Raw genomic sequence first — 21,840 nt, forward strand, 5'->3', positions numbered from 1 at the left:
TTTTCCTTACCTTTATAAACATGAAACTCCATTATTGGATCCTAAGTGGCATCATCATCTTTAATCTTATGCCAGAAGTAGTAATAATGTTACTCATCTCCCTTCCATGTCATCAGCTATCCTGTGGAATGTTATGTTCAGTTCTGGCTACCATGTTTTAAGAACGACACTGATAGGGAGGCAGAGCTGAGATGGTGAAGTATCAAGAAGCAGCACATTGGATTCTGCTATCCCCCAACTTCTCCAGACTTATCTGGAAAATTCATCTGCGAAAACAAAAGAAAAAGTCACAATGCATTATTTTTTTCAAGCCCAGGTCATCACAGAGATATGGTCAGAGAGTTTAGTGTGGGTGCTGGAGATGGGGTCTGACCAGTAGTGTTGGGCTGCTCAGGGAGTACGCCAACCCCCATGCCAGGGAACCACAGCACAAATGAGCACCGTCTAGCAGCTCTATCCTTCACTGCCCAATTCCAGACCACAGATCTCAGGCAAACCAAGGAGGGGTCTTGCGACAAAGGGTGTCATTCATATTTTCAATAAGGAAAAGTCATAGACTTTAGCCTGTGTACCCAGGAAGGAGAAAGTTCAGAAGCAAGCAACAACCCTGCAACTTAGACCCCAGGAGCAGAGCAGGGCTTCATTTCCAATGTCACAAAGGAATAACCAGGGCAGGAATCCCAGACCAAAGGGGAGATTGCAGTTCTGTCACTCAGAACCAGCAGAACTTCTCAGCTGGCTCTTAGGAGCCAAATCCAGCAGAAGTCTATGCTTACTCAGACCCAAACCCAGGCCAGGAGCTTGCAGGACTCAGACCAGGGGGCAGCAACCTGATTTTGCTGTGGTCAGACCACTTTGGGAACACTGAAAGCTTGCAGGTTCTAAGCCTGAAGTGTTCCTGATATCTTAGAATAATATAACACTCAATATCTGAAGAAAACAGCAATAGAAACAGCCTTGACCTTCCATCCAGAAGTTCACAGAGTCCAGCCCTAACATCAAGTTTGAAGTCAAGAAGTAGACTGGAAGAATGATTAACCCTCCCACCCCCAAAAGAAAAATTTAAATCATAAAAAGCTATTATGGTGATTAGGATGTTCACAGTACAAACCCTGGAGAACAGAATAACCCAGAACATCTATAAGCAAAGCCTAGAACTCCTAGAAAACATGAAGGAAAGGGTTTTTTTTTTAATATATACTGTTATTGTTTAGAGTTGAAAATGTTTTATAAATTAAATGAGAGCTCTAGAAGAAAAAACTGGAAAAGAAATAAGAACTATGGAAGAAAGAATTGGAAAGAGAATTAACAGATTGACACAAGAAGCACAAAACCTTGGCCAACCAACAAATTCCCTGAAAATTAGAATGGACCAAATAGAAGCTAATGACTCCAAGAGACAACAAGAAATATATATTTTTAAAAGGCAGAAGGCTGAAAAAATAGAAGAAAATATAAGGTATCTCATAGCAAAAGCAACTGACCTGGAAAATAGTACAAGGAGAAAACTTTAAAAATCATTGGCTTTGCCTAAGCTCCAAAAGGGGAAGGGGGTGGGGGGAGTATGTGTGTAGAAATAAACATATAGTGTCTACTCCATGCTAATATGACCTCATTTAAGTAAATATTCTCATGTTATTATCATCATTTTTCAGGAAATCTTAAAACTGCCCAAGTCTCTTTGAACCAGAAGGCAAATTGGAAATAGTATCCAATGACCATTTCCTGAAAGAAACCCCAAAATGAAAACTGTAAACAAAATAGAAGCTTCCAAGTCAAAGATTTAAAAAAAGCATACTACAGACAACTAAAAATAATTCAAGTAGTGAGGAGCCAATAATGATCACACACAATTTTGCAACTACTACTTTGAAGGAATAGAGAGTTTGAAATACAATATTTCAAAAGGCAAAAGGTACAAGCTGACCTCTAAGAATAACTTGCCCATTAAGACTTAATATAGGGGCAGCTAGGTGGTGCAGTGGATAGAGCACCAGCCCTGGAGTCAGGAGGACCTGAGTTCAAATCTGGCCTCAGACACTTAACACTTACTAGCTGTGTGACCCTGGGCAAGTCACTTAACCCCAATTGCCTCACTTTAAAAAAAAAAAAAGACAATATAATCCTACAGCAGAGAGGTGGAAGGGAAGGCGGGGGGGGGGGGGCAGAATCTTTAGTGAAATCAAGGTTTTCCAACATTCCTAATGAAAAGGCCAGAACTGTGTAGAAACTTTGAAGTTCAGACATGAATCAAGAGAATCATAAAAAGGTGAACATGAATAAACAAGCATAATGGACTAAGCAAGATTAATCTGCTTACATTTAAAGATAATAGGATGATGCACGTCTCCCCTCTGAACCCTGCCATCATCAGGGGTCAAGGAAGGAATCTAATCAGACAATGACTAGGAGTGGTTCTTTTATATATCTTTATGGTCTTAAGTGAAGAATGAAAAGAGGGAATGTAGACTAAAATGTAGATTAAAATTTGGCCCTTACAAACTACCAGAAGAACAGACCCAGGAAGGGTGTGCTTTGAATGACTGACCTGTTGAGGAGATGTGAGCCTTGTTCTGTTTGCTCCAAGGACAGAGCCAGGCGCAGTGGGTCAGTCGTGAAGAGTGTCCAGAACCTCTTCTTAGCCACCTGAGAAGGTCGAGGGAGCTGTTGAGGGAGGCAGCCCCTGCCCCTTTTTGGAGCAGTCAGGTAGAAGCAGAATGAGCAATGGGCTCGGAGTCCTCTCCTGCATGGGCTGGAAGATTCCAATTCTCCATTTCTGTAGTAACGCTAGTCTGATGTTAAGTGCAGTGACTTGGTGGTCATGATGCAGGAGAGCGTAAGGGGCAAAAAGCCTATGAGAGACTTAATTAAATTAGGAGAATTCTTTTCCCAGATGATCTCAAACATGTGAATGTGAGATTCACAAAAGGAAAGATTGCTGGTCATGCACTAATTATGATTAACCTCATCTTCTAGCTGGCCCTCAACCTCTACCACAACTTCCCCCCTTCTTATTTTCTGCATTCCTACACTCTCCCTCCCTCTATTACATATAACTTTTTCTCTCCTTTTTTTAAACCTTCTTTGTGCAGAATAATTTATTACGGATGCCTTACTGTTTGCTATATTTGTTTACCTTATGTTACTTTTGTCTGAGGTGATTAGAAAGCAAATCTTTTCATGTCCCTTCTTTCCTTTTGTTAATCTTATCCCTCTGTTGACTAATGTATGCATATATTTCTTTCCCACTAGAATATAAGCTCCTTGAGACAAGGGTCTAGAGTATCTAGCACTGTAGCATTTGGCTAATATGTCACAGTATATATATGACATTCACTTTTTACCCTGTTAGCATGTTTGGCTTCTGATTATTGAAAAAAAATGTTATACTCTTTTGTTAATATCATAATACTGTCAAAGGGATTATTTTCATATTCTGAATGATTTGTTTTGAGTAATAACTGACTTCAACTTAATTATATGATATTGATTATAATATTAAAGATATTGAATATCCCCACTGATAAAGAAAATTTAAATCTTTGCTGCAGAAGAATATTACATTAGAATGGAATGCACATCTCTTAATTTTGTTCCAAAGTTATGTCATGATATATTCACTTTTCCCTCCTTTTTTTCCTAACTCTTGACTCTTGACTCGACAAGTTGCATATTTTCCTGAAACTCAGTTTCCTCCCCTTAAAAATTGTTTGTTTGTTTGTTTGTTTGGGGTTTTTTGCTGGGCAATGAGGGTTAAGTGACTTGCCCAGGGTCACACAGCTAGTAAGTGTCAAGTGTCTGAGGCCGGATTTGAACTCAGGTCCTCCTGACTCCAGGGCCGGTGCTCTATCCACTGTGCCACCTAGCTGCCCTATAATTTCTTTCTTTTCTTTTTTTTGTTTTTGTTTTTTGGTTTTTTGGTGAAGCAATTGGGGTTAAGTGATTTGCCCAGGGTCACACAGCCAGTAAGTGTCAAGTGTCCGAGGCCAGATTTGAACTCAGGTCTTCCTGAATCCAGGGCCGGTGCTCTATCCACTGCACCACCTAGCTGCCCCCTTCCTCCCCTTAAAATTAAGGATTTCAAGTAGATTACCTGTAAGTTCCCTTCCAACTCAAAATCTGTGATCCATTTAGTTTAAGGATAAACTTTTATTTTCACTATTGTTGTTAAAACTCTCCTGCATTTTGCCTATGTATATTTGATTTCATTTCCTCATTCATTTTTGCAAGGTACAGTTTGAGACTATGAAAGACACTCACTTATATGTTCTGCATGAAGTTAGACAAAGCATTAGGATCAATGATCTCTTCAGGGGATAGAACTGAGATCCTGTGGCTCTCCTCCTTTCTCCAATTGCATGATGGTGTCTTTGGTGAGGAACTTTAGTAAAAACCTTAAAATACATATAAATGCGTGTGTATATGGATGGATGACGCGTTCCTTAATCTATTCCTTAAAAATACGTAACTTAGTGGCAGCTAGGTGGCACAGTGGATAAAACACCGGCCCTGCATTCAGGAGTACCTGAGTTCAAATCCAGCCTCGGACACTTGACACTTACTAGCTATGTGACCTTGAGCAAGTCACTTAACCCCCATTGCCCTGCCCCCCCAAAAAAATACATAACTTATTTCTTATCTATTATTCATAATGTAGTGATTTGTTAACTTTGTTTTATATCTGTGGAATCAAAAGTAGGTGATTTGGGGGCAGCCAGGTGGCGCAGTGGATAGAGCAACGGCTCAGGAGTCAGAAGTACCTGAGTTCAAATTTGGCCTCAGACACTTAACACTTACTAGCTGTGTGACCCTGGGCAAGTCACTTAACCCCAATTGCCTCACTAAAAAAAAAACAAAAACAAAAGTAGGCGATTTGAGTATAAAAAGAATATACTCTTTTTTTGTTCCTGACATACTTCAGCATCAACATATGTCATGGGTTTGTGCTTTCCCTGGAGTGGTAGTATTCATAAAGTACAGTGTGTTTCTAAATTATCCTTTAAAACACTATCTAATTAAACTCTTTTCATTAATTCGATAAATGTTAAATACTTCTTTGTACATTGTATTGTGTTTAGAATACTGTGGAAAATACAGTAATATATTAATTCCTTTAGGGTTCTTCTTAAAAGATGCTATTGGTATCTACAATTCAAAAGTGAAATTAAAAAGTATTATATGCACAGCCAACATTTTGAAATAAATGCCATTTTATTTATTTACAAAGTTGTCTATATTACTTTAGTTCCGATCTCTTCTTTTGAGTCAAAAATGTTTTAAGATGCAACCTAATTTCCAGTTTGTATACCTGTGACAATTGATTATGTTGACCCTATTTTGAACATTCAAGCATCTTAGAAATGTTGCCACCTATTGGGGAGATTTTCTTGTAGAATTATATAAAATTGTTGTCCATGCTGTATTTTTACTGATAAAGTGAACAATTTTCTTCTGTCAAAAGTTATTCTTGTTAGAACGCTAGAGACATGCTTCAGAATTCTTTACTTGTCTGTGAAATGAGAACCACAATAAAAACATATACTTTAAAAAATATATCATAGATAGTTATACATAGGATAAAAGTATATAAGTTTTTAAACTCACTTTTATGCAGAATTTAAAATCTTAAAAAGTGTAGTACATGGTTTATGATGGTCTCCCTATTGTTAAAATCCTCTTTAAGCTGGGGGGTTTTTCCCCCCACAAATAACAACAAACCAAACTGACAAAGAAAATTAGTTTACCTTTTTGAAAGGATTGTTTGTCACAGATGGCAACAACGGAGTGATTACTTTCATCTCTAAAAATTTCCATGTTTAATTTTTTGCTGACATGTTTATAAATTAATTATGAAAAATATTTCTGGACTTCAAGGATAAATTGTTTCAAAAATTGAACAGCAAGCATTTGTGAAGAACTCTTCCTCACCTTAAATTCAAATTTTAATTCTGTACTTATTAGCATATTATTCCATATCGGTTCCTTGTTCTGGTTTTTTTTATAGAATAGTATCAAAAGTGGTCTGCGCACAAACCCAGGAACTCTATGAACACAACTACCAAACACTCTTCACACAAATCAAATCAGATCTAAATAATTGGAAAGATATCAATTGCTCATGGATAGGCAGAGCTAATATAGTAAAAATGACAATACTGCCTAAATTAATTTACTTATTCAGTGCCATACCAATCAGGCTACCTAAAAATTATTTTATACAGCTAGAAAAAATAATAACAAAATTTATCTGGAAAAACAAAAAATCAAGAATATCCAGGGAAATAATGAAAAAAAATTCACAGGAAGGTGGGTTAGCGGTACCAAACCTGGAGCTTTACTATAAAGCGGCAGTCATCAAAACTATCTGGTACTGGCTAAAAAATAGAGTGGTAGATCAATGGAATAGGCTAGGCTCAGGAAATGCAGTAGTAAATGACACTAGTAATGTAGTGTTTGATAAACCCAAAGACTCCAGCTTCTGGGATAGGAACTCAGTATTTGACAAAAACTGCTGGGAAAACTGGAAGATAGTATGGCAGAAATTAGGCTTAGACCAACATCTTACACCTTATACTAAAATAAGGTCAAAATGGATACATGATTTAGACATAAGAGGTGATACCATAGGTAAATTAGGAGAGAAAGGAATAGTGTACCTATCAGATCTTTGGAAAGGAGAACAGTTTTTGACCAAACATGAGATAGAGTATATTATAAAATGCAAAGTGGATGATTTTGATTATATTAAATTAAAAAATTTTTGTACAAACAGAAGCAATGCATCCAAAATTGGAAGGGAGGCAGAAAGCTGGGAAACAATTTTTGAGGCCAGTGCTTCTGATAAAGGCTTCATCTCTAAAATATATAGGGAATTAAATCAAATTTATAAGAATCCAAGTCATTCCCCAATTGAGAAATGGTCAAAGGATATGAACAGGCAGTTTTCTGATAAAGAAACCAAAGCTATCTATTCCCATATGAAAAAATGCTCTAAATCTCTAATGATTAGAGAGATGCAAATTAAAACAAGTCTGAGGTACCACCTGACACCTATCAGATTGGCTAAAATGACAAAAAAGGAAGATAATAAATGCTGGAGAGGCTGTGGGAAAATTGGAACACTAATGCATTGTTGGTGGAGCTGTGAGCTGATCCAACCATTCTGGAGAGCAATTTGGAATTATGCCCAAAGGGCGATAAAGCTGTGCATACCCTTTGACCCAGCAATCCCACTTTTAGGTCTTTTGCCCAAAGAAATCATGGAAGGGGGAAAGGGACCCACATGTACAAAAATATTTATAGCTGCTCTTTACATGGTAGCAAGGAATTGGAAGTTGAGGGGGTGCCCATCAATTGGGGAATGGCTGGACAAGTTGTAGTATATGAATACAATGGAATACTATTGTGCTGTAAGAAATGATGAGCAGGAAGAGTTCAGAGAAACCTGGAGGGTCTTACGTGAGCTGATGATGAGTGAGATGAGCAGAACCAGAAGAACATTGTACACAGTATCATCAACATTGAGTGTTGACCTACTGTGATGGACTATATTCTTCTCACCAATGCAATGGTACAGAAGAGTTCCAGGGAACTCATGATAGAAGAGGATCTCCAAATCCAAGAAAAAAAAAAGAAAGAAAGAACTGTGGAGTATAGATGCTGATTGAACCATATTATTTCTTTTGTTTTGGGTGCTGTTGTGGTTTTTTTTCTATTTTGAGGTTTTGCATCACTGCTCTGATTCTTTCTCTTGTAACAGGATTAATGCAGAAATAGGATTAATGTTATTATGTGTATATATATGTGTGTGTATATATATATATCTATATGTATATGTATAGAGATATATAGATATAACCTATATCAGATTACCTGCTGTCTAGGGGAGGGGGGAGGGAGGGGAGGGAGGGAGAAAAATCTGAAATTGTAAAGCATGTATAAACAAAAGTTGAGAACTATCTTTACATGTAATGGAAAAAATAAAATATCTCATAAAAAGAAAAAAAAAGTGGTCTGCGCAGTGCTGCATCCTTTTAAATATTAGAGAACAGACAAAACCCAGAAAGTTGTTACTGAGGCCACTCTTATAGGTGCCATATTTCGATGAATACAAAGGATATAACATCTAACTTCTTCTGTTAACGCATCTCACCCAAACACATTTAAGAAAGTGCAGAAATTCATAGCACTTTAAGTTTGCCTTGCTACTTTTATTTGGCTAATTAAATTTTTTGTTTTCTTTTGGTTTAGTTTTTGTGAGGCATTTGGGGTTAAGTGACTTGCCCAGGGTCACACAGCTAGTATTAAGTGTCTGAGGTCAGATTTGAACTCAGGTCCTCCTGACTCCAGAGCCAGTGTTCTATCCACTGTGCCACCTAGCTGCCCCCGGCTAATTAAATTTTGAAACACTATCTTGAGTGGTTTCAACAGTTTACAGTTTACAGAACTTCATGCAATAATTAGAACTACATGTATCTTTATCTTGTCTCAGTAAAGTATATTCCTTTTTAAAATGTGTTGGACTTCCCTAAATACTACAACCCCGAGTAGATAACAGAGTGATAAGAACAAGAATTGTTGCAGTACAAAAGAAAACATACATTGGTGAAAATTAAAAGTAAAATTCTCTTTGTTCAAGCAAGAGAAATTTGTAGAGATACTGCTGTACTTTTGGAGACAGACAGGTGGATTAAAGGATTGATTATAAGCCATATTCTTGGAGGTTACGATACTCAGAGTGTCTGTCTCAGTCTATATTATTAGAGATAAGTAAATGTTTTTCTCCTTCTTTCATAGCCACCTGCTGAACAAGCCAAAGCAAGACTGCAACTGGTCCTTGAAGCTGCTGGTAAGTGTTGATAATTATCTTTATATAACATAAAAATAAAGAACAAATGAATTGTGCCAATATTGTATTTTAAACGCTCATCCTGAAATCAAAGCTTTGCAAAAACCCTTTCCCTCTTATTCCCAAATTTAGGCTCATCAACCCCACAAACAGTCTTGATGCAGAGCCTGGAAGGGCAGTCTGGGTAGTTGCTAAAATCATGTATTCTGTTCAAGTACTTCTTGTCGGGGTACAACTCCCCTGATTGTATTTTTTCTTTTGTTTTTAAAAACTAATTTATTCTATTTTAAAACATAATTCTGCTTTTGTACTGCATTGTAATTTCATTTTTTAAAATGTCTTTTCTCTCCTTTGGGGAAAAATGATGAAAAGAAGGGAAATGATTTCCTTTGAATCTCCTCCTGTTTCTATAAGATAATATACATGTTCTGACCCAGTCAGTAAGTAAACATTAAATTTCTACTTTGTTTCAGGGTGAGTGTGGGGCTATAAAGAAACACAAAGAACAGTCTCTGCTCTTAAGGAACCCATAGTTACACCCATGTACAAACAAGCTACAGACAAGATAAATTGGGAAGAATCAACAAAAGGAAGGCACTAGAATTGAGGGGCATTGGGAAAGACTTCCTGTTCAAACCTGACGTTAATGGGGACTTGAAGAAAGAAAAGGAAGGCGGGAGGTGGTGATGTCACCGGCATAAAGAACAGCCAGGCAGAATGGGGAGATGGAGTCTCTTGTTTGGAGAACTTGATCAAGGAGGCCACGGTCACTAGTTCATAGAGTATGTGGAGGCAGCAGGAGGAAGGGTCAGATGGAAGAAGACTGGATTGGGGAGCAGGTCTTTGAACCCCAAACAGAGACTTTTGTATTGGATCCTTGGGGTCCTGTGGAACCACTTGAGTTTTTGAATAGGGGAGTGACATGGTCAAAGCTGAATTTTAGGAAAACCACTTTGACAGCTGAATGGAGGATGGATTGGAATGGGAGGTTTGGGACAGGCTATTGCATTAGTGTAGGCATGAGGTGTGAGGGCTGGCACCAGGGTGGTAGTAATTTCAGGGGAGGGAATGGGGCACATGTAAGAGATGTCACAAAGGTCAAATGAACAGGCCTTGGCAACAGATTGAATTTGGGGGATGTGAGAGTTAGGAGTCCAGGATGACGCCTAAGTTGCCAGCCTTGATGACTGCAAGGATCTTGGTACTATGGACAGGCAACCACGGAAGTTAAAAAAACATTTGGGGGAAAAGAAAATCATTTCAGCTTTAGACATGTTGAATTTAAGCAGTCGGAGATGTCCAAAAGACAGGTGGAGATGCAAGACTGGAGATTAGCAGAGAGGTTAATCTTGGATAAGTACATGAAAAATAAGAAATGCTTCACAAATTTGATTTGCTGCAGGGAATCTGCACAGGCCACTTCACTTAGGCCATATTTCAAAATAAGGAATGTTCATCCCTTTATCCTACTGCGTGGAAGACTGTATCTTCTTCCAGTTTTCTTTCATATACTCAATACTTACAGAGACAGTAAGCTTCTTATCTTTCTCATCTGTGTGAGGACCATCTTACCTTGTATTCTTTTAACTGCTATTTTAAGCAAGCAGTACATCTTTAGGAAAACTAATATGATTAATACGTTGACTAGAGCAGAGCTTCTTAAATTTTTCTACTCCCTTTTCACCTGAGAAAATTTTACACGACCCTAGGTATATAGGTGTATAAAATAGGTATACAGATCAAACATTTGCTGCTAAGCTTTGCATGACCCCCACATTCAGTTATGCAGACCCCGTATGGGGTTGTGACCCACAGTTTAAGAAGCTTTGGACTAGAATATAAAGTATAATTAAGGTGTGACTGGTGTATGTGGCTTAGCATGATAAAGGCTTTTAAGGAACTTTATTTTGTGAGGTATAAGGAACACCTGGTTTTACTACATTACTGTAGCACTATTTGAAATTTACAGATAATGCAAGTATAAAAATTGACAACCTCCCAAAAATATTACCATTAGTATTCATGATGATTTTAATGATATATCAAGCCTTGCTCTACTTGTTATTATGTGATAAACATGAGTTTTCCAGAATGTTCTAATAAAAAGTTTTGTTAGAATTTTACCACCAATTATGTGTGGTGAATTATGTGTGTGTATATGTGTGTATGCATATACGGGTGTGTATACTTATGTGTATATGTATGTGTGCATATGTATATGTATACAATTATGTGTGTATATATACACACACACAGTTGGTGGTGAAATTCCAATAAAACATGTATGTGTGTAAAATGAGGTAACAAAAGTTAAATAATTTAATCATCCTTCACATACATATTTCATGCACATTTTCCATGGTACTTTTTTTTTTAATGTTTCTGGTTTTTGAGTGTTGACTATCCTAAAGGATGATATTTGGTTTGATATGTCCCCCAAAATCACAATTTTCAGCAGTACAACTGAAGGGCTTTATTTCATAGTTTCAAATGTATGTATTTTTCTCTATATCTTTTAATATGTCTTTGAAGCACATAATTATAAAGTAGATGTGACAGCCTGGATCTCAAAGTGCATAATTTGTTTATTCTGCACACAGCTGTCTCTCCTCATTTTTTAATTTAGCATTCTTAAAATATATTAAAAATACTATGTGTTATATCTCATTTCAGACTAGATCCTATGGATTTGAGTGACATTCAAAATATTTGCAACATTCTAAATTTTAAAACCCACACTTGGATTATGAAATTATGCTGAATGATACAAACCACATGCCCAGGAATTAATTAGGCAGAGCTGCCTCTTAACATGTATTATGCAAACTGTTTAGCAGAATAAAAGCCATCTTAAAATGTATAAAATGCTCATGCATTGCTTATTCCTAAATGATATTGAGGTGAAGAAATCTATTTTTCATCAATAGGAAGGTTTTGCCCTTTCATCTAAAGAAGGAGTCAGAGTGCATTTTTAAAACCACAGTGGATTTATGGATCTTTTTATGCTTTGGGTCACAACATGACTTATACTCCACATTATTTCTGATGTTGAACCTTTTAAAATAATACTCTATATACTAGGCTACAAGAAACCTTTTAACATTTTTTGCCTTACCCTCTGTAAAATTCACATTTTCAAAAGTCTAATTTGTAAGGTCCTCAGATATAATGTATCCCTGCAAACAAAATCACACCAGTTGCCTAAGAACCATGACCTGAAGAATGGGTGCACCCCTCAGGGCCCTTTGAAAATTCCATGCTGAGAGACTACCTGTGTGTCCTGGAGGCCCTGGTCTTTCAGAGTTACATATGTCCCTTAACTTGTCCCCAAATAAATGCCCATGTGCCACAGAGCAAACGTCTCTGATTCTCAAAGTAAAAGTCTTTATATCATTTGTAAGTGCCTCTCCTTGCCCCACCCAGTGCAGCCTGCGCACTGGCCCCAGCGGTCTGGACAGGCTGCCTGTACTTCTTGCCTCTCCACATTTTACTGATCTGCTCGAGCTGGTTTCAGAGAGTGGCTATCAAAGGTCATTATCATGCCACCAGTTTCTACCATTCTGAGCTGGGGCGTCCTCCCAAGATGAAATCCAGATGTGAAGGAAGAGTTCTGTCTTTAGCAGACATTCTTAAGCCCCTTTTACATGTTGAACACTGGGGGGATGCCAGACACACTGTTTTTGCCCTCACAAAGCTCACAGCCTTGTGTCTCTGGTACTTCCCAAGAGATGCCCACCAAGTCCTGGGATAAGGAAACTGGGGAAGGGTCACTAGGGCCTGGAGAGATCTGATGAGCTACACAGTGTGGGAGTTCACACCAAGCAGCCATAGCAGAGAGCTCAAAAGCAAAGACAGGTCAAGGCAGAGGTAGTGGGGCGGCCTTGGCAGCTGAAGCCAGCTCCCTCTCTGCTCTCCTGGTTTGAGGGAGGAGCCCATAGTCCCACACAAGCACCAGGCTTAAGGTTTCCATTGAAGTGAATTATAAGTAGCATTTTCAGAAGCAGAATATTGAGGTAATTTGTGCCTTACTCTTTGTACCAAGGGAGGATCACTCCAAAGCTTATTCTCAACTTTCTCAACAAGATGATCCTCCCCTGACTAGAAATATTTGCACCAGAATTAGGAGAGAAAACTCAAGGCTGATGCACCTTTCTTGTTTCCCAGCTCATCAGGTTCATCCTTTTGCCTTACTTAGCCCTAGTCACGGCCAAATTCAGTGAGACCATGAGGACCAAGTAAAATATCTTTGTACTTATGATTTAAAAAAAAATAACTTTTTGTTTACTAAAAGATGAGAAGCAGCAAGATGTGGTAGAGTTGACCTTAAATTCTATCCCTGAGGGGGCAGCTAGGTGGCCCAGTGGATAGAGCACAGGCCCTGGATTCAGGAGGACCTGAGTTCAAATCTGGCTTCATACACTTGACACTTACTAGCTGTGTGACCTTGGACAAGTCACTTAACCCTCATTGCCTTGGGCAAAAAATTCTATCCCTGAGCATAAGTCTGACCTTGGACATGTTCAGCCATTATAAGGCACTTAGCTAGTTTTTCATTGGCTTCCTTGATCATTATTTGGTCTGGTACAAATTTCAGTATTTTTCTAGAGTAGGTATGAGGAGCTGGGTCACCTGACTCAGTTCAGGCAGTGATATTGGCTGGACCTTTGCCCTCTTTAGTTTCTAATGGGCTCATCCCTGATTCCTGAGGAAGACAGAGTAAGAGACTGACTCCTCACCAGAGATGCTTACACAATACAACAGGCTTGTAGATCAACTCATTTGTATTCATTTACTTTCCATAAACAATCTTTAAACTTTCCATCATGAAAAGTGTAAACTTTTATTTCATGCTCTTTTGATATATATATTGATTTCTCATGGTGCTGCACACTTTAGAACCTGGATTAATTTCATGACTAACAAGGAGAGCTGTGTGAAACCTTCTTACTAAAATACATATACCTTTTCTTTAAATGAAAGATGGAGAGAGCATTGTAATTTGTCAGGAATTGTATATTTTAAGAGGAATAAATTATGAAAAATTCTACATTTCCAGTTTATTAGAATGTACTTTTTCCATTGAGTTTAGATCAGTTGACCTCCCAGAAGTTCCAGAGAGATATTTCCTTGTTTTAATGGCAAATCAAACATTTAATGTTCATTCAACCTTCAGTTTCAATTAATAAAACTTAAAAGCACAGACACTACAACTATTTAGGGGCTCCAGAGAATTATTGTGTAGAAAAATCCATCTCAGCCTTATAAAAACTCACTCACTAGTTTTCTCATCAGTTGTAGATTTCTATGTAAGTGACTATGACTTTTCTCTCCTAATTTTCAGCTAGAAGAAAGCTTTCACCAGGAGTCTAACAATACCACAGCAACTTGCCATGTTTGAGCAGATGTTAAGCAGGCAGTAGTTGAATGTTAATTTTGAGAGGGTGGGATGTTTAAGCCTATCTGAAGTATGTTGCATGTGGGCTTTCCAGACTTGGTTACAATGCTGCGTCTCTGGGGAGAATTTTAAAGCTAAAGCTCTTTCTTTTTTGTCACTCTATATGGACTCTCTCAAGTCGTATAAAGCAGATCATCCCTCAGCTAAAGCTCTTCAGCTTTTGTTATTGGGCTCTGTAGACCTGTAATTAGGCCTCCTGGCAGGCCTTGCAGGCCAGTTAATGGTCATATGGAGTTTCTATGAGGCAGACTGGCTTTGTATAAATCCTGGGTAGGAATACGTTTATGGGTCACTTCCTACCAGGACCACGCTTTGTCTCTGTGCCCTGCGGGCTGACAGGGAGCAGGTTCCCTTGACCATGGACAGCTCAGTTTGCTACTCACAATCTACTCAGCTAATCCCCAGTGTAAACAGAGGATTTAGCAGGGCTTCTGTCACTTACAGTTGCCAAACCACTTGGGTGTCTGTGATTTCTTTCCCAGACTTCATTGTGAAAGATTGACAAGCGTATAGTGTTTGTGATCTTGTTTGTATGTCAAATACACATGTATAGTTTTCTTTTTGATAGCTTTTAAAATGATTGCAAACAATTTATGAATTCAAGACATATATAATGAACAGTAGGAAGGATGTATATATTGACATACCTTGAAGGCAGATCATTTAAGTCCTAAAAAATTTATAAATTATGACCAAACTTTTTCTTTAAAATGACAGTCTGGCTGTGTTATGTTGCTGTGTATGAATAGAAAACTTATACATTTTGAAATACATATATAAAACTTCAAGTTTCTGTAATACCTCATTCAAAATAAACATCTAAAGTCAGCTTTTTAAGGTAATGCATAATTTTTCAAGTTTAAGCTAATTGAATCACTGATTCACAAATCAATTTTTGGAATATGCACTTCATTGCATTGATTAAAATGCATTTTCATGGAATGATTTCTTTTTAAGGATTTCTTATTTCACATTTGATTTGTAGAGTTATTAAACAATTTAAATTATTGGGCCATATTTAGCAGCCATGGAGAGTAATTGATTTAAAAATAGATTTTTTCCTATTTTTCTTTAATCTCACATTTTATTATAGTTTTATGTTTGATGTTTAAATTATACTAAGGATTCTATACAAAAGCTAATGTCTTGAATATATTCTGTAAGGAACTGAAATATATCTTTTTAAAGCTGATTTTTCTTTTTTCAAAAAACAAGAACAACAAATCATGAATACTTTCCCAAGTCTTACCTCCTAAATGAATGGTCAATATTTTGTGCACTCTGTGGAATCAAAATAGTTTGTGACAGATGTGGCTGAAAAGACCACATACGTAGACTCTATGATTTTAGTCTGGTGGAACTAATAGGATCACTCATTACATTTTAGATTCTTGGTTTTCTTTTTTTCTTTATTAATAAAAAACCTGTTTAAATAGGGTGACCTTCTGAGGAGGGAGCAAGCAGAGTGTCCAACCTCTTCCCCCCAAATATATAAAGATATGAAGAACCAGGGCTGGTGGCAACAAGTAATTTTTTAAAAAGAATTAAGAAGTCACTAATGATTATTTAAAGGCCTTTTTAAAATATTGATCAGTTTAGCAGAAAAGCTAAAAAAAAGAGGTTTTCTCCTTTTTAGCTTTTTGGGCAAACACTGGAAGAAAGTTCAAGATAAGTTACAAAAGATAGAAACTGAATTTTCCCTCCTATTTTGCAAAGTTATGCATTAATAAGTTATTACTACTCAAAGCATATTATACAAGACAAACTATCAGGTTACCACTTAGTATTTATTCTTTGACTAGAGTCCAGTCTTACTTTCTAAATTAATCAATGAATACTTACTGAATAACAACTGCATGCAAGGAACTAGCTTATTCATCTCTCTATAGGGCAGCTCTACCATAGATAACATGGAGTTAATGCCTCTTTGCCCTCAAACTCAGAGGCTTTTGGTGAAATACACTTCTGGTTCAGCTTGGTGGTTGTTATTTTTTAATGCCTGAAATATAAATAAACTTGTCATTTTTCTATTTAGCACCAGTGTGAGTGAACTTGAAAAAAGTTTACTATGACATATTGTTGTCTTTTTTCTGAAAACAAAGCATTTTTCATTTTTGTTTCTTTGTTTTTTTAATTTTTCAGGAAACATTTATTCCTGAAGAGAAGATGTACAGTTTTAACCAAGGACATTTTGAAAAAGTATTTATCTTTTTTCTTCTTTAGATGATTTCTTTTGAGGAATGTCAATTAATACCTCACTTAGGGAAAATTCTAATTAATATAATATATGAATATAAAATTATAGTATTATCTACAACATTAAAATGTTTAAAATAGTTGCACCACAGGAGTCAAGTTTTGGGTTTTTTTGCAGTCAACTTTTGCATAAGAATGATTTTTTTTTTAATTTGGAAAGAATGGATAAAAATGAAAATATATTTTAGGAATTTATTTTGGGTCCTTTTGTCTAAATTTGGTGTCCTCAATTCTACATTCTACAATATAGTACGATTAAAAATACATATCACATTTATATGAAAGACATTTTTATCTCATGGTCACAAAATAACCCAGGAATCTTTATAAAATTCCTGTGTTCTAGGTAGCTCTCAAGAGGATCACAGACAAACAGGCACGTTTATTTACCCAATTTAGGTATACAGGGTGCGTTTTCTTCCTTCATGGGAATTTGTCTTGTTATGATGGTCTTCCAGAATATTTCCATTCTTTTCAGTGAAGAGTGCCCGCCTCTGCTGAAGGATGAAGGATGGGTGATGGCCCCTGTTGCCTGTTTACTTAGTCTTAGTGGCTACCATGGTTGCATAGTCCTCTTAGATTTTACATGCATCCGTTGTAGACTGTATTGGGCCAGTGTGTGCACACCTGTAAGGTGTATTGAGTTCTCTGTATTGCTCTTACTTAATACTCTTCAGTGTTTATGTCAGGCTTTGTTAGAATCAAAGCCTTTTAGATGGGTTGGCAGTGGTTCTATGAGCTAGCCATTTACCCTGACAAATATCACTTCATGGGCGGGGGGGGGGGGGGAGGGAAGGTTGGTGAGAGGTGTGTAAGAATAGAGACAAAAAAAGAAGCAGTAGAATGTGGACTGAACCAGAGCTCTGCTTCGTTGCCTTTTTTCCTTCCTCCTTCAGAGTTAGGGAGTCTCCGAGGGCACTGGAGCCAGGTAGAAATTTCATAAATGCTGGAGTGGTGACATGTAGCCAGTGATTCAAAGCTAAGTTATCTGTAAGATATAGCCAAGTCTCCTTTTTTAAATGTTTTGTCACTGTGTTACCTTGGTCACGTATATAGAGTTCAGCAGTGGTTTTTATGTACACATTGGTCCAAAGGAACAAGTTCTTGGAAATTTTTTTCTCCTTCCTAGTCCTGCTTTTTTTTTTTTAATTAAAAACTTTTTTTTGTTACGAACTTAGCAAACAAGAATATTCTTACTTAAGAGTGATAGAAAAATATAATTGTATTTGAGCCCATGTGACTCTCCATTATACGCATCTTGGGGTTTCTTTAGTACATATATTTAACATGAGAGTACCAATACTTTTGTCTGGGTCCCTTCAGACTTTCCTTGGATTTTCCTCTTCTTTCTCTTTCTTTTGCATCCCTATCACAACCCCTCTATTCACCTCTTCAAAATTGTTCCCCCACAACTCTTCCTCACCACGCAAAAGAATCAAACCCCCCTCCCTTATAACAGAGAAACACAATACAGTGGAACACAGTCCTCCATTGTCTCATGACTCATGACACTAATCATAATTCTTGTCTTATAATGTTCTTTCTCTTTAAACGAGTCTAGCCTCATCCTTTGGCTTGGGGATACGTGCTCTTCTCTGGGTTGCTTTGCCCATTCCATCCTGCTCTCCCATTGGCCAGTCTGGTGTCCTAGAGAAAGGCTGCCACCATGCAATTACACTTATTCTCTCAGAGTCCTTGTTAAGAGAGAATATGTTCGTCCTGGAGTCTTCACCATTTACACAGGCCGACCACTCCCAATAATAACATGTTTAGAGCTTAAATATAAACATTTAGCTGTCAGTAATGCAAAAGAAATAGGCATTACAGGCATTCCTCTAGTAAAACCAATGTAGGAAAAATAAACGCACACATAAACTTGGAATACACAGTCTCACTAGTGAGTTCAGTATCTGTGAGGGAGAGTGGTCACCCCCTTGTAGAAATGTGGCCACAAAACCCATGTGGTCACTTGCCGTTCTGGCCTGGTTCTGTGCCAGTAAAGCAGAATTCCTACTAGCTGCCAGGCTGCTGATCCTCATAGTTTTCCCCCGATAAATCCTCTTTTCCTCCGTTCTCAAGCCAACAACACTCACAGACTCCTTCAGCCCACAGTGTTCCTTTTGGGGGTGCTGGAAGTCAGAATCCTCCCGCTGTTAAATCGACCGTCATTTCCCTTTAAGCCAGAGGCTCCCTATCTAAGGGTTGTCCCGTTAAATCTCAGCGTCTGGTCCAAATCTCTGGGTTCTTTTTGCTTTTCCCTCTCAATCCTGAGAAATTTACAAAGAACTGGGGACACTTGGGTGAGACTTACCCTCTCTCCTTTAAAGTTTTGAGTTCCAAATTCTCTCCCTCCCTCCACTCCCCTCTCCCCAAGGTTGCAAGCAGTCGGTATAGGTTATACATGTGCAGTTATGTAAAACACTACCTCATTAGTCATTTTACATTAAAAGACTCAAATAAAAAAAAAAGGGAAAGCATAAAATAGCCTGCTTCAGTCTGTGCTCAATCAATATCGGTTCTTTCTGTGGAGATGGAGAGTCTGCTTCATCATTAGTCCTTTGGGATTGTCTTGGATCATTGCAATGCAAGAGTAGTTAAGTCATTCACAATTGCTCATACAGCGATAATGCTGTCACTGTGCACACTGATCTCCTGGTTCTGATCACTTCACTAGACATCGGTTCATATGAGTCTTTCCAGGTTTTTCTGAAATCATCCTGCGTGGCATTTCTTATAGCACAATAATATTTCATTACCATATTATACCACAGCTTGTTCAGTCATTCCCCAATTGATTCCTTCAATTTCCACTTCTTAGCCACCACAAAGAGTTGCTATAAATATTTTGTACAATTTTTTCCCTTTTCTCTTTTTCACAGTTACTATTGTTAACTGTTTCCCTCCATCCTATTTTCCTCTCCATGATATTTACTCTATTTTCTGTCTTCTTTCACCCTATCCCTCATCAAAAGGGATTTACTTCTGACTGCCCCCTCCCCCAATCTGCCCTCTGTTCTTTTAACCCTCCCTCCTTATCCCCTTCCCTCCTTATCCCCTTCCCCTCCTTCTTTCATGCAGTTAGCCTCTCTCTTAATCTCTAAGTGGCATTGGAGGGCAATAGCTGGAATTCCAGTCTTCACTCAGTCTACCAAGACTAACCAGAATAAGCCCAAACTTTCTTGTCAACTGGCTGCTCTGGGTGTTGGTTTCATCAGTTAGCACCAACATATCTGCTTTTAAGACTCAGCCTCCTTACTCATCTAAGCAACTTTAATCGAGCATCTTGCTATTCACTGACTTACTGAATAACAGCACGCTTATGAGGTAAAAGTCCATCAATTTCCCCTGTGAAACCAACAGTCCTTACTTAATCATCCCTCAATCTCATAGATACATGATCTTTCATATTATGAGTTTTACCTTTTATGCAAGTGAGCTTTGGCTCATTTTCTAAGTCCTTAAAATGCCTCTCTGTTGATATCCTTGAAACAGTGTTTCTTCCTACTTATATTATTAGTTTCTAATATCTTCCCCTTTGTGAACCTGGGCATGCTATTTACCTCTTTGAATCTCAGTTTCCTCATGAGTAAAATGAAGATAACAATAGTACTTCCCTCACTTGTTTGTTTTGAGATCAAGTGAGATAATATATGCAAAGCGATTCGCAAACCTTAGGGTACCATGTAATTGTTACTAATTATTATCTACAAATAGATAAAATATGCCTTAGAATATCTTATATAGGGCAGATAAACACCCAGAAAATAAGTTTGATGGTCATTGTGTTTATTAAAATTTGTTTTTAGAATTAATCCCAATGGTTTTCTAACTGTTAATTCTTTGTTACGGTGTGTTTTAGAGCACTTTGTTTTCTAAGCTAGTAACAAATTAAAGAAGCTCCTGCTTACATTAGCTAATGGGATTTCTGTAATGTTGTAACATATGGTATAAATGATTTTGATGCAAATATGTGTGCTAATTATGTGGAGATGAATATTGCAGGTTTGCTATTGATCATCTAGTCAAAGTCAAATTTTCAGTCAATACCTTCAGTTTTCTATCTTCACATTTAGTAAACTTTGACAAACATTTAATTATTTTATGTACATTATCGTTATGAACCCAACCACGCTTTTTGAGGGAAGATGTGCTACTTATCTCAGGATAAAAAAATTAATTTAGCTGTGTCTTTTTATTTATAATTTAAGATGTATCATGGTCCCTGCATTTTTCAGTGGTTAATGGTTTACCAAAAATCAAGCTTCTAACTACTACTCTGCCAATACCAGGCCTCCCTGCAAAAAAATCTATAGATGCTTATCCAGATTTGCAAGATGTTGAAGTAAAGAGATATGACTGGAAGTGATTAAAACTCATTACCCAGAAGAGGGGCTTAATATTCAATCTGTTCACAAAAGTGCCTGTAGCTAAAGAAGCACATAAAATTGTTAATATCGGGTTTCATTTTTTCTCCCAGGATCTATTGCTAATGATCTAACAAAGAAAGACTAGATTAAAAGAATGGATTGACTCTAGTTTGGGATGTGTAAACACAATCTCCAGGGTTAGTTGACTGCTTGGTTGGGATTCTCCACTGAAATGTTCAAGGGAACAATTTTTTGAAACTCAAACCCATCTTTAGTTTTCTATAAGAGAAGAAAAATAAGATGCCATTAAAATTCAGCTGCAAAATACAAATTTGTACACAATCTCATTGAAAAGTGCTCAGCCCTTATAACCTAATGGACATTCCTCCTTAATATTACTTGGCATGAGTTCAAACAGGTGTTTTCATTACCCAAAGGAAGTGGTTTTAAATTTTTTTCTGGAACCTGCCATTAACAGATTTAAGATTTCATTTCTTTATTTAATCCTTATGACTACTTTTAATCTTTCTTTTAAAAATTAACTTTAAAAATAAATTTCATAGAATGATTTTTCTCACTCTCTTCATTTTACATTTTCTGTGGGGAAGAAAATCAGTCCCAACTTTGACATACTGTCTATATGCCAGAATCCAATTTCTCAGTATTGCTCATGTTGTTTGTTTTTTAACCTTTGTGTAATTAGTCAGGCAAACAATAAACATTTATTAAGTGCCTACTATGTGCCAGTGCTGTGCTCAGTGCTAGGGATACAAATGTTGAAACTGGTAATAGTTGTTCATTGAACATTTATCAAATAAGTTAAATTTATTGAGTTGACACAGACACAAAAAGTTCTACTTTTGTGGACTACTCAAGTACTTCACCATTGTCCTGTGCTACTTTGCTGATCTGCT

At 37.3% G+C, this 21,840-nt stretch overlaps 1 protein-coding gene across 3 annotated transcripts in view; it reads left to right on the forward strand.

The window, feature by feature from the left end:
- The window catches only part of RSRC1 (arginine and serine rich coiled-coil 1), a 409,907-nt gene that overhangs the window by 247,421 nt on the left and 140,646 nt on the right, over positions 1-21,840 (forward strand). For all 3 annotated transcript variants that reach the window (XM_043991317.1, XM_043991318.1, XM_043991315.1), the window contains one exon: positions 8,797-8,848. In XM_043991317.1, coding sequence (XP_043847252.1) covers positions 8,797-8,848 — 52 coding nt within the window. The remainder of the gene's footprint in view (positions 1-8,796; positions 8,849-21,840) is intronic.

The sequence above is a fragment of the Dromiciops gliroides genome, chromosome 3 (genome assembly GCF_019393635.1).
Source record: "Dromiciops gliroides isolate mDroGli1 chromosome 3, mDroGli1.pri, whole genome shotgun sequence".
NCBI classification, from domain to species: domain Eukaryota; kingdom Metazoa; phylum Chordata; class Mammalia; order Microbiotheria; family Microbiotheriidae; genus Dromiciops; species Dromiciops gliroides.